This window comes from Mesoplodon densirostris, chromosome 11 (genome assembly GCF_025265405.1).
Source record: "Mesoplodon densirostris isolate mMesDen1 chromosome 11, mMesDen1 primary haplotype, whole genome shotgun sequence".
NCBI classification, from domain to species: domain Eukaryota; kingdom Metazoa; phylum Chordata; class Mammalia; order Artiodactyla; family Ziphiidae; genus Mesoplodon; species Mesoplodon densirostris.
Window position 1 is genome coordinate 84,867,352 of NC_082671.1, and position 13,726 is coordinate 84,881,077.

The 13,726-nt window shown below is 41.9% G+C and overlaps 1 protein-coding gene and 1 pseudogene across 2 annotated transcripts in view; both read right to left on the reverse strand.

Moving 5' to 3' along the window:
- The window catches only part of CFAP54 (cilia and flagella associated protein 54), a 310,560-nt gene that overhangs the window by 137,974 nt on the left and 158,860 nt on the right, over positions 1–13,726 (reverse strand). For both annotated transcript variants that reach the window (XM_060113374.1, XM_060113373.1), the window contains exons 37-39: positions 11,859–12,082; positions 11,624–11,759; positions 7,742–7,850 (exon numbers count right to left, since the gene is read on the reverse strand). In XM_060113374.1, the coding sequence (XP_059969357.1) occupies positions 7,742–7,850; positions 11,624–11,759; positions 11,859–12,082 (469 nt within the window). The remainder of the gene's footprint in view (positions 1–7,741; positions 7,851–11,623; positions 11,760–11,858; positions 12,083–13,726) is intronic.
- LOC132499014 (translationally-controlled tumor protein-like) lies at positions 13,137–13,717 on the reverse strand (annotated as a pseudogene).

The window sequence follows — 13,726 nt, forward strand, 5'->3', positions numbered from 1 at the left end:
TTTGCCCATTTTGTCCCCTGAATTCACCCCTGGCCTATAACCATACCCGTTATGTGGTATGTGCTCAATAAATCTTTGTTACATGAATGAATGACAACAGTTTTCAAAGCTAAATGGCTGGGATAAACTTTATTAATAATCACTTCCATAGGCATTAATCACAATCAATCCTCACAGCACCTTACAACTAGCAGAGATAGATATCACTTATACTTTACAAAGGAGGAAAGGTGAATTTGAGGGACATTCCCTTGTTTTAAACCCTTAACAAGAGATAAGAGAGAAAACCAGGGTTCAAGTCTGAAGCCTTTCCCAACTAGTTTTCCAAAGGGTATCGGATCTGGAGAACAGGAAGTGACACCAATTTGAAGCCTGCTAATGTGGGCACAGAGACACTTTGAGAATAAGACAGGAATAAGCCTGGTGTCCTTGTAAGCCCAGGGAGATCCCGACGGAATTCACAACACAGGGTCACATTCAAATGGCCATAGAGATAAATCTTTCATTACCACCCTCACGTCTAGAAACCCTGGAGGCTCTAGTCAAACCAGGAACACGGCCACATGGAGAGGAGCATCTGTTCCCCGAGCAAGCTCACTCTTGACACACTTCCCTGTCACGCATTTAAGAGGATCACATACGTAGGCCACAGTAGCTCTTTATTAGCTCCCCGGTGATCTCGCTCTTCTCCTGCCAACTGCGCTCGTCTGTCCCCTCCATCCTGTCTCCACCATGTCCCCTCCTCAAGGCGTGCACAGTCCTACACCATCCCCGACAAGGCACGCCCCTTCCCCCCCCAACCCGTATGCACAACACCCTGAAGATCATAGGTTTCTGCTCTGTTCCTACGTTCTCTTGCCAGAATTCAGGAGCTTGGCTTTCATTTTTTTCCTCCATAGAGAGTGAGATGAGGGAAAGAAGTTCAGCAAAGCAAAGGAAAAGGAGGAAGCTGGAAGCCCTCACATATTAATATTTTGAGACAGTTACTTTCTCCAGGCCTTCATTTTATTTATTTATTTATTTATATTTATTTATTTATTTTTGGCTGTGTTGGGTCTTCGTTTCTGTGTGAGGGCTTTCTCTAGTTGTGGCGAGCGGGGGCCACTGTCGCGGCCTCTCTTGTTGCGGAGCACAGGCTCCAGACGCACAGGCTCAGTAGCTGTGGCTCACGGGCCCAGTTGCTCCGTGGCATGTGGGATCCTCCCAGACCAGGGCTCGAACCCGTGTCCCCTGAATTGGCAGGCAGATTCTCAACCACTGCGCCACCAGGGAAGCCCCAGGCCTTCATTTTAAATATCTATTAAAACTGGGATGGTAATATTTACCTCCAAGGGTTACTGTTTTAACCTGTGTGTGAAGTGTCCAGCATAGCGCCGGTCATGGAGGAAGCATTCAACAGATGGATGCTCACATTATGACCGTCAGTCATATATTTAAAAAATATCCGTTGAGCATGTACCATCACTAGATGCCGTGCTAGGCACTGAGGAGGTACAAGTGAACAAAACAGACACACTCCCTGTTCTCCCAGAGCTTACATTCCAGAATAAAATTCGCAACATGCCAGTGATTGGGGGTGATAAGAGGGATGGAGAGTAGATGTCTTCCATCTTTAAAATATGGGGTCTGAATAAAATCATCCTGCTACTTTTTATCAACTATCTGCTTATAAATCATTCATCTTTGTTTTTTTCCTAAACTATCTTTCACTTTACTTTCTTTTTCTTCTTTCAAGCCTAGTATACCCTTTTTCCTTATAGTCTAATTAGGGCTCTGTTGGTGTTTTGGTGGCTGTCTACATGAGATAAATGATGCAAAGGAATAAGGAAATATTAGCTTTGCAGGCCTCGTCCTGCCACCTTTGTCTCAAGGGGTTCCTCTCTGAAAACTTCCATGGATAATTCAAGAAGCTATTTTAAAGGCACTAATAGCCTCAATGGTTTGGAATAGGTAAGAATAAGAAGGAGGAGGAGAAAAAAGACTCGATTTACTACATCTCTCATTGTACCAGTGTAGATATTAAAATTGAAATGCCAATGACTCCAGAGAGATGCGTTCACCAAGGAAGGATCAGGGAGTGATACAAAATTTGGGCTGCTTTCTACACACTTGGTCACATCAATCTAAATGTCCAGAGGTACTAAAAAAACATGCCAGCCAAAGGGTTCAAAATTCCAACACACCTGACGACTGAATTACCCTATTAGAGAACTTAAATACCAATAAGGTCAAAACTCAAGAAAGAGATCCCAGACAGAATGCAAAAACATCTACAATAAAAGGCACATCCATAGAGTTATCTCCCCTGTGAAGCTTAACAAGCAGGCAAGTTACTCATCCATACAAAAAATCATCTGTAAGGTAAGGTAGTCTCATTCCTCCAAATCCTACAGAGACTATACCAAATTACATATGCATTGTTAAACAGCTAGAGGGATAACAGAATGCTGTTAAATAATGAGGACACCAAATGTTCCTAGGCACTGGAGCATTACAATACCTGTTCTGAAGAATTAAATGTATCAAGCACTACCACCAAATGCTGTTATGCCAGAAGGGAATCTATGAGGTTCTAAAGCAGTGACCTGGTGTGGAAACCATCAGAAGTATACTTGGTCTTTTTAAAAATTCTTTTAAGAATTGCAAACATGTTGTGGTGATATACATAAGACCCATCATGCTTATAAACATGTTAATGATCTGAATTCAGTATACTGGAAAAAAATTCAGCATCCTAAAAATTTGCCTAATAAACCCAAAAGTCCAGGCCAGATTATGCTCCTAGTCACAGAGGTCCTACAGTTTTATAAGGAGCTATTAAGGTGGACGCCAAGATTTTAATGATAATTGCTCAATGTAAAACCTGTAGTTACTATGCAGGATCATCTAAAAATTGTGAAACTATCATAACAAGTCACAATAAAATATCTGTCTCCCCATAACTACTGAGACATAGCAATTTTTTCTTGAGTGCTATAAGTTTAGAAGAGAGTCTAACCTGAAAGGGGACAAATGACGAACAGACCTGATAGCTTACTGGAGCCCTTATGGGTTAAGCAATCAGACGGACCAGGGTTTGAATCATGGTTCCAGTACTCACTAGTAACACTAAATTTTCTCATCTGTAATAATAAGCATAATAATATCTACCTCCTAAGATGGTTAAAATTAAAGAAGGTAATAGCTATAAAGTACTTGGCTCAATCATTACTGCCATTACAATAATTTTTAGATTTTATCTATTTGAATATTCCTGCTTTGTTCATTGCTCAAACTGGCTATACCCCCACCACCACTGAGAACCATTCCAAAGGACCACTGTAGCCTGATTCCCCCTGCCTTCCTTTCTGTCCCACCACCTGCCATCTTGCCTTTCCAAACGTAACTTAACAATAGGCAGGCAAAGTGCTTTTCTGACAGGTTGTGGCCATCATCAGTAAGCACCTGCTGGTCACACAGGTCTAGAGTTTTGCTACGTATGCTTCTCCTAGCCCTGAGATGCTAGTCATCGTTTTGATAACAAGCATTTTCGACACATATTCTCACATTTGTTGCCAGCTCTTTTTAGGATGGAGGGGATAGTATAAATCACATTCTGAGTTATGGATCCCAAATTGGGGAATCTCCAGAGGTTTGACGGACAAGGTGAAGAAAAGGAGAACACACCCAGGAAGAATCATGCTCTTTGATTGGAACTAGTCACACATGATTGACCACAGGAAGGTGGTCCTCCCATTGTTCACTGAATATGAGAAGACAATTTATCAGTAAATTGTCATGAATAGTAAAATATCATGAACAGTAAAACCTACAAGTTCATGGTCACCAACCTTACTCAACTGGACCCTCTACACTGCTCTGCAGCCCTTCTATCCTCCCTTTTCCTATTTTTCTCAGTGGCCGGTCAACCCTCTCACATCCCTCCTGAAATCTCCTACCCTATCAACCTTGGCTGTGCTCTCAACCCCCTGCTTCATTAAAAAAATCTCCAGTACCCAGTGAGGATGCCTTCAACTCCCACCATTACCATCTACAAATTTGCCTGCATTTGGGCCTGTTCTCTCCTTCCTTTCTGCCCTAGTGGCAGGGGTGTCCCCCCGTCTCCCGTCTAAGGCTAAGTCCCCTATGTCCCATTCTCTTCCTTGTTTATCCTCAAGCTCCTTTCCCTATCAAATATCTTTTTCTCCTGTCTCTGAGCTCTCCCCCTCTCCTGGCTCTTTTCATTTAATATAGAAATATGCTCCTTCTTTTCTACTAAAAACAGACACACAAACAAAACAAAACCCTCCTGAGCTGTCCTGAGCTCTACTTTTCCTTCTGGCTGCTCCTGCCCCCCTCTTCCTTGTCACTTCGAAGCTTCATGAAAGGCAACTCTCGTTTAATGACTCTGTGCAGGCACAGCTCACCACTACTGCACCCACCACTCAAAATACTTCCACTCCCCTCCCCACCATTTCTTTGAAGTGACTCTTGTCAAAGTCACAAAGTCATTCATTTGACAAGTAGATATTGAGTTCCTACTAAGTGTCAGGCACTGATGAAGGCATTTGGATTATATCAACGAATGAACCAATGATCCCTCACTTCATAGAGCTTACATTTTATCAGGGGAGACAGACTAGTCATCAATAAATGCAACAAAAAACTGAATTATACAGTGCAATAAGTGGTTATAAGTGCTCCAGGAAAAAAGAATACATTTATTAAAGTAAGGGGAATTGGAAGGAAGCAGGCAGGGTGCAGCTTCAAACAGAACAGTCAGGGTAAGCACCATTGAACATTTGAGATGTGCACAAAGATTTTAAAGAGGTGAAGGATTTATCAGACAGGCACCTAGATGGGGGTAGAGTACTTCAGGAAGGAGAAACAGCCAGAGCAAGACCCTAAGGTGAGGACAGCAAAAAGGCCGGTGACAATGACCTCCCAAATACAACAGACAGTCTGTCCTTATCTTATGTGACCTCTCTCTGACCGCTGACTCACACTTTCTCTCACCTTGGCCTTGTTTGTACCACTCTCATCTCCTGTACCTCCCACCTCTTGGGCCATGTCCCAATCTCTTTCAGATACTGCTCCTTCTCTCTTTGTTCCCATGACAGTCATTAGGGCTCTTCACATATTCTATCTCTTTATCCTAGGGGTACAGAGTACCATCACACTTCCCTCTCCTTTTGAAGTTAGATGTGGCCATGTGACTTTAGCCAATAAAATAGAAGTGACATGAGTCAACTTCAAGTATCAGCTTTAAGAGCCACCACCTGGGCCTCCCTGGTGGCGCAAGTGGTTGAGAGTCCGCCTGCCGATGCAGGGGATACGGGTTCGTGCCCCGGTCTGGGAGGATCCCATATGCCGCGGGGCGGCTGGGCCCGTGGGCCATGGCCGCTGGGCCTGTGCGTCCGGAGCCTGCGCGTCCGGAGCCTGTGCTCCGCAACGGGGGAGGCCACAACAGTGAGAGGCCCGCATACCGCAAAAAAAAAAAAAAAAAGAGCCACCACCTGATTTATATATAAATCATGAATATAAAATTATAAAATATAAAAAAATATATAAAATACATTCTTTTTCTTGCCTGGAAAATGGGGACAATAACAAACTTACCTCATCAGACAGTTGTTAAGCTAACATTCACAAAGCACTTAATATTCACAAAGCACTAATACTCATAAAGTGCCTGATGTCCAATGCATAATAATAATTCTTTTATGAGGGTTGTTATAATAATGAAATAAGACAATCTACATAAAGCCCTTAGCACAAAGTGCATAGGATATGCACACGATCTTGCTTCAAAGGCTGTGCTCTGAACCATTTACTGTGTACCTCCAGGTTTAGCTGCCCTAGAGGATAACATTAGTGTTCTGTCTCCTGCCTCTAAAATGATCATGGAAGCCTGTGTCAAGACAGACATTCCATCAACCCATGATGACGAGCTGCTCAACCTCACTGAGTACAGCAGCATGAGCAAAAAATAGACTTTCCCTTGTGCTAAGGCAATGACATTTGGGGATTGTTCGTGACTGCTACACAGCCCAGCCCATTTTGACTGGCACAGCTTCCAAAGTGAGGCCATCCTCAGGTCCATACTCCACAGAACTCTCCCTGGGTGACCTCATACAAGCCCCTGATTTCAACCACTACCAATGTATTGGTGACTAAATTACAGATCTGCTGAGTGCCTCACTGGTACATCCAATCATATATTGGATCATTCTACTCAGCTATCATTCAGGTACCTTGAACTCAGTTATAGCAAAGAAATGTTTTCCTCTAACCTGCCCCTCCCTTCAGTGTCTTTTGTTGTTGTTGCTGTTTTTGCTTTTGTTTATAGAATGAAGATATCACATCTATTTAGCCACCCAAGCCAGAAACCAAGGCAACTTGAATTCCTCCCTTCCCCGTCCATCCGCCTCACCTAACGAGTGCATATCTGCCCACCCCTCTGTTCTCACCATCTAAGTCCAGGACCTCATCATGTCTGTAACACACAAGCGGGGAGCAGCTTCTCTCCTACCGCCACATGGTCTCCTTCCAACCTTTTCCCCATGCTGCTGCCGAAAGTTCAAGAACACAAATATGATCATTTCCTCTTCCTTCTTTACATCCTTCTAACTAGCTCCCCTCAGCTCTCCGGATAAAGCTGAATCTCTTTATCCTACCTTCTAAGACCCTTTATTATCCAACTCCTGCGAACCTTTCTAACCTCAGCTTTTGCCTTTTACTTTTACATTAACCCCACTAAATTACATGGAGTCTCTCAAAAGCGATGCTAGCCGTTAACTATTATTGTTTATAGCAGCAGCAGCAGTAGTCATAACAGTATAGACCTTACTACTCTACACTATAATCTCTGGTTTATTTATCGGTCTCCTTCAATGGGCTGTAAATCGGATAACAAATCTTTAGTCTCATTCATCTTTGTATTCTCAGGACCTAGTACAGAACTTAACACATGGTAGATACTCAATAAATGTTTGCTGAATGACTGAACAGCTGCCTGACCTACTCAAGAAATGAATGAATGAATGCATACCTACATACATACACACATACATACCTAAAATCAATAGATAAATGAATGAAGGAATCCTAACACTTCAAAGGGAAGACCTGCATTTCTTTCCTATACCCAAAACATAGGAAAAGTGCAATTGAGAGAAGGCTTTATTTCCATTTTCATCTCATCTGATTGCCTCATTCCTACAAGCTGCACCACCAGAACATTCCAAGAGGGCTTACCAGATAAAACCAAAGGAGTCATGATGTTCCCAGATCTTCTCTTGCACTCTCATTAAAAGACCTACAACTAAACCTTGGTAACACCAATAGAAGGACAATCTATATTGATTACGGAATTGGAAGTTATGATGGGCATCAGGATGGAACAAAGAAAATAGCAAAAGGTCAATTTAAAGAGTTCCCAAGTGAGATTAAAAACAGGGAAAAATGTGCAAAACAGTCTACTCCCATCTTTATTTTTTCCATCAATTTCCTTTTTCCCTCTTTTTATCTCCCTTCTTTAACTAACAGATTAAACTAATAAAAACATGTGTTTTAATTCCCCTTAAGTGACATTTATAGCAACGTAAGATGGTAAATATCAAATGGATTATTTTCAGTCAAATAAACCTGCAAAAGAAATTTTGCAAACACTTAAATTATGGAAGACTTGACATGCAGAACACAATAGCAAACCTTGTTTTGAAGAAAAGAGAAAGAGTTTCAAGCTAAAATTGGTTCCAACCTGAATAGATAAGATTTTTAAGGAAATCTGCCCCGTGTCTTATAGTTGTCACTTTATTGGTTAGAGGATTAATCTTGAGCTGTTTCCCAATGAAATTTCGGCAGGTTATCTTAAAAAAGAAAGAAGAAAACAAATATCACTTAGGTATTTATAGCCAAAAATTTGGCTTACTTGAAATGTTCATCGTATTTTTCATTTGTTAAAAAAAAAAAAGAGAGATACAAAAAGATGCTATAAATAAAAGCTCCATAGTATCCAATCATGACAACTTTGGGGGGAAAAAATGTGGGTATATAATTTTTCATATTTCTTTTGTATAGCACAGCTGGAAAAGCATTAGGCAAATTATGTAGAGCAATTAGAATATGATTTTTCTGATATTCTATAAATTCACTAGTCTAAATATATCTTCCATTATGTAAGTTGCAACATATTTAAAATAGAGGCTGCTTTTTCAATGGCAGATTTCTCCCCCTACTCAAAATTAACACAATTTAAATTTCCCTGGTGAAGTTTTCCAGAACTTCCTCTGTAGTATTTGTTTAAACTATTTTTAACAGATACTTGAGTCCTAAAGTTGTAAAATATCTGAAAACAGGACATTTTTAGACATAAGGTAATTCTTTTAGAAGTCCACCATCCTCTTGTCTCCATTTGTCCACTCCCACCACCATCCTCAGTGAACTAACCTAATGTTCAAAATACAACCATCCTTGAACCCCCGTCTGATGTAGATGTTGTTTCTTTATTGTCCCTTGTAGCTACTTCTACAATGAGATGTAAAGACAGTCTAAGAAACTGAAAATGCCTTCCCCCAGCCTAATAAGGCCCTACTTGACCTGGTCCTTCCCACCTCTCCAGCTTCATTTAAAAATCTTTATTGAAGGGCTTCCCTGGTGGCGTGGTGGTTGAGAGTCCACCTGCCGATGCAGGGGACACGGGTTCGTGCCCCGGTCCGGGAGGATCCCACATGCCGTGGAGCGGCTGGGCCCGTGAGCCATGGCCGCTGAGCCTGCGCGTCCAGAGCCTGTGCTCCGCAATGGGAGAGGCCACAACAGTGAGCAGCCCGCGTACCGCAAAGAAAAAAAAAATCTTTATTGAATACTATTATGTGCCAGGCACTGCTCCAAGCTCACAGATGATATAGCAGGGAACAAAATAAGCAAAAATTCCTATCGTTGTGGAACTTATTCTAGTGGAAATAGAGAGACAATATAGAGTACATTATAAAATATACTAAGGAGTTATAAACGCTATAGAGAGAAATAGAGCAAACAACACATAATTTTAAGTAAGGTAATGAGGAAAGTCCTCAAAGAGAATGTGATATTCAGCAAAGACTGGAAAAGGTGCAGGAAAAATCAATGTAGACATTTGGCGGGGGGCGGGCACAATTCCAAGCAGGGGAAGAGCAAATGCGAAGACCCTGGGGTAGGGTCTTCTTAAAGAACAGAAGAACACAGCAGCTGAAAGCTGCAGGGGAGTTAAAAGAGACAAGTTACTGGTGATCACAGGGGGATGAGTTATGCGGGGCATTAAGGCTGTGATGAAGATGTTAACTTTAACACTGAATCAGATGGGAAACCACTGCAGGGTTTAAAGCAGAGGAATGTCATGGTCTGACAGGTTTTTAAAAGGCTGTTCTATCTGCCATTAAGAATAGACTACAGGCTGGAGACAGGAGTTCAGGGAGGCTGGAAGCAAGGAAAAGAGTTAGGAAGTCATTGCATTAATCCAAGCAAACACAGCAGTAGCTTGGATGAGAGCAGCAGTGGCGGAGGCAGTGAGACGTGGTCAGATTCTGAATCTATTTTGAAGGGAGAGGATTTGGTAACCAACCTGAAGTGGGGTGTAAAAGCAAGAGAGGAGTCAGGGATGCTCTCCAAGTTGTCTGGCCTGAGCAGCTAGGAGGATGAGGTTTGCATCAACTGAAGTGGGCAAGACGTGGCAGAACAGGTTTGCTTGACATGTACCAAATTTGAGAAGCGTCTTAAACATCTAAGAGATGATGCTGATAAGGCAACGTGATGGGTTTTTGATGAGTCAGTTTAGTTAGGCTAAACTATGAGGATGATGGGAAGGGAAGCATCCATTGTGTAGTGTATACACACTTCATCCTAGTTATTCAATCAAACACTAATCTAGGTGCTGCTGTGAGGGTATTTTTCAGATACTAATTAAAGTCCCTAATACACTGACTTTAAACTAGGGAGATTATCGAAGGTGGGCCTGACCTAATCAGGTGAGTCCTTGACATACTGGAAGTCTTCAGACTCCAAACTCCAAACAGCATCCAGGTCTACAGCTGCTCTCTCCTCACTGGATCCTCCCTCACTGACTGCCTATGGAGAACAGCTTCTGGCCACACCTGTAGGGTTCCTTCCTTTTCATGATCCCAACTGCCTACCCAATGGATTTTGAACTTGCTTAGTGAGCCCCCAGGATCATATAAGCCAACTCCTTTTAACGAATCTTGATAAATAGATAGATAGATTAGATAGATAGATAGATAGATCAACAGACAGACAGTTAATTCTAACTAGTTTTGCTTCTCTGACTGAACCCTGACTGATACAGGCAGTCAGATATGTCAACACAGAATTCAGGAGAAAGGTCTAGCCTGGAGATACAATTTTGAGCCACAGATTGAACTAACTCTCCAAGGGAGAGTGTGCGGATAGAGAAGACAGGAGGACCAAGAACAGAGTGCTGGGCTACACGAACACTGAGACATTGCGGAGGAGAGGAGAGGGAGGAAGAGGCGACGAAGACGACTCAGAAGGAGCAGCCTCTTCTTTGTCCCCCTCCCCCTCCTCGGCTACATGGCAGCATGCGGCCTTCTTCCTGCACCATCTCAGGGCCTTTGCCCCTGTTCTTCCCTTGGGCTGGAATGCTCTTTCCCAGCGTATGGCCGGCCCCTTCCCACTCAATGTCTCCATCTCCAAGGGCCTTCCTGATCCCCTTGGCTCAACCTTTTACCCCCCACCCCAGCCTATCTCTATCCCACTGACCTCTTTTATTTTCCTCAGAATTTATGATGGTCGTAAACCTTTTTATCTGTTTACATGCTTATTAACTGGCCCTACTTCCACCCCCTCTGACACTAAACTCCATAAAGCAAGAACTCAAACTGTATTCTCTCTACATAGACTATGCCAAGGCGATAAGGAACCTTTGTGAAAAGGAGAAAATGGAGTCCTCGCTGGGTGGCTGCAACCTGCCACGTGGACTGGTGTGTGGGGCAGGGACTGAATCCAGGACCCCCGACATATGCCAGGAGCCCTCAGGCAGGATACACACTGGACATCTGAACGCAATGGCTCTAATCTTAGGGAGTCAATATATATTTGGTAAGTTAATAAATGAGAGAATTTACATATCTCTTCCCTCCCCCTACCTAACTTAAAGCTGCACCATGACGTTCGTGGGCCTTAGGCACTTTTGCCTTCATGGGCCCACTGCTCCATCAAAAACTATTAAAAATTATATTGTATGACTCCTGTGGTATAAACATAAATAGATGAATTGTAAAAACTGAAACATTTTCTTTGACCTAAAAGTTACTTTTTTCTTCTTATTTTGAAAGAAATTAAAACATTTAGTGGCTCCTAAAAAGGTACTGTGGCTCTAGACACTGTTCCCACTATGCCTAATGGGTAAATCAGCCCTGACCTGAATATAAGCTCCTGTGTACCAGGACTTTATTTTTGTTTTCCCTGCATCTGGAAAATACTGGCACCAAGCAACTCTCAACAATGTTTGCTGATTTGAATGATAAATGGCTAAGTGAAAATAGGAACATTTATCTGATTCCTAAATCTTGCTATTTACATGTGTACTCATAAGAAATCACCACTGCATGAATAATAGAGCCAAACTTACCTTCTGTTCATATTCAGCCTCATATCTTACACAAGGCTGTTGGGTAATATCTGGGCCCTTGCACTTGGATATTCGTAGAAGAAGCTGGCGCTGTGCGTACACCAGGAGTGGCGTCACTTGCTCTGTATATCTCTCACTAAACAATGGTAAAAATAGGTTTAAAACGAACGTTAGTAAAGAAACATTCTTCTCAGTGAAGTCTGTCCCTGTTAGCTGCCCTTACAGCGGTACTTACTGAGAAATTGTATTGAACTGAATGGCAAGTGATACAAGTGTTTCCCATTTTTCTACTTGATATACAAGTTCCAGAGATTTTAATACAAAGTCGTGGATCCATTTCAAATCAACCACATTGACATCATCCAGAGGATGCTCAAAGGTAAGGCTAGAACCACCATTATCATTTTTAATATTCCCATAGCAACTTGGAACACTGAACTCTCCTTCCTCTTCAACAGTCTGCAAGTAGCACATGGAAAAAAAAATTGTGTAATTTCAGATTTTACTACATGTTTTTTCTTAACACTGAATGTATAGCTAAAAATATAACATGGAAAAGAACTGGACAGAAAATGAATTTAATATTTTTATTATGCAAATCAAAGCTTGATGACACCATCCAACAGCACTTCTGCAATGATGGACACGTGCTTCATCTGTGCGGTTCCATACAGAAGCCACTAAGCACATGTGGATGCCGAGCTGTTGAAGTATGACTAGTGCAATTAATTTTATTTAATTTTAATCATTTAAGCCTAAATGTAAATAGCACGTAAGCCTAGTCATTACTATACTTGCTGGTACATAGTCACTATTTAAGTAAGGATAGTAAACCAATAAATAAGGTAAAGTTTTGAGGAAAAACAGGTTATAGTATACACAAACAATTAAATTTCCCTAATACATTGGTTACATTCAGTTTGTAGAATAATATGTCCAATTCCCCAATGCAAAAGGTCAAACTTATGGAGAAAAAAATCTTCCAGAAGACCCTCTTTTTGCCTAAGTTAGAGGTACTCTGTAACTATTGTGTTCATTTCCTGTAAGTCCCTGACGCATTTGTGTACACCCCTAGAAATTTCTGAGGCAAAGCAAAGCCCGTTAGATCCGCCTACTGGCCAGACTATAGCCCAATAAACAGTACAAGTCTAGCCCCTCCTTCCCATAAGATTCATAGTCCTTGAATTTGGAAGAGATCTTGAAAGTCATCTGGCTGTGAAATGCCATATGCGTACCTGAAGTCAGGCTATGAAGATGTGGAAAACAGGTGTGACATACATGACCTATGTGACTTTGCCTCCTTAGCACAGTGCCTGGCACCTGGGACATGCTCAGTAAAGGATAGATGTCATTTTACTGATGTTATGAGCTCTGTCCTTGTCATCTAATAATCAAAAGTCAAAGAGCTCAAGATGACATCAGTCCCATTTGTCTAAGTCCTCATGCCGTGTGGATGAAAAGCGGCAGCCAGTTATGATGACAGGTGATTGATCCAAAGTTATTGCCAAATTTGTTAACATTTCTCCATTTCTAAACCGTCCATAAAGAAAATCATAAATGGGGTCATACCATCCTCACAGGAGTCCAGCAGAGCAACCACACTATCTAGATTCATATTTTCACCAATAAAAATCTGGTAGTTTTTTAAATTAGTAAGGAAGTGCTTGATTTATTCTGTAGCCTCTGTCATAAAAGGTTTTACTCTTTCTGGTTTCTGTTCTTCAAGTCTGCCTCTGACTGATTTCATGGAAACTTTGATTTACTTCTTATAGCCCTCTTTTGTGAAACTGATTTTCTGCAAGCAACGGTTCATGACAATATCAACACCGGTGATTACTGTGCTTTCAGTACCTTGATCTAGGGTACTGAAAGCACTGTACAGCAGAGTACATTTCCATCAATGTTATCCTCTGTCTTACTGACCACCTTCCCTTCCACCTCCAGGCACACCCTGCTCTCGATCTCCAGGAATTTATAAATGTTGGGGAATATCTCATGATGGCTGATGAGGTCCAGGTAAATAATTGTGATGGCAGCTGGAGAGAGGTGACAGCTGCCCTGGCTTAGCAGGTGCCCAGAGCTCAGAGTGAGCATGGTGAAACC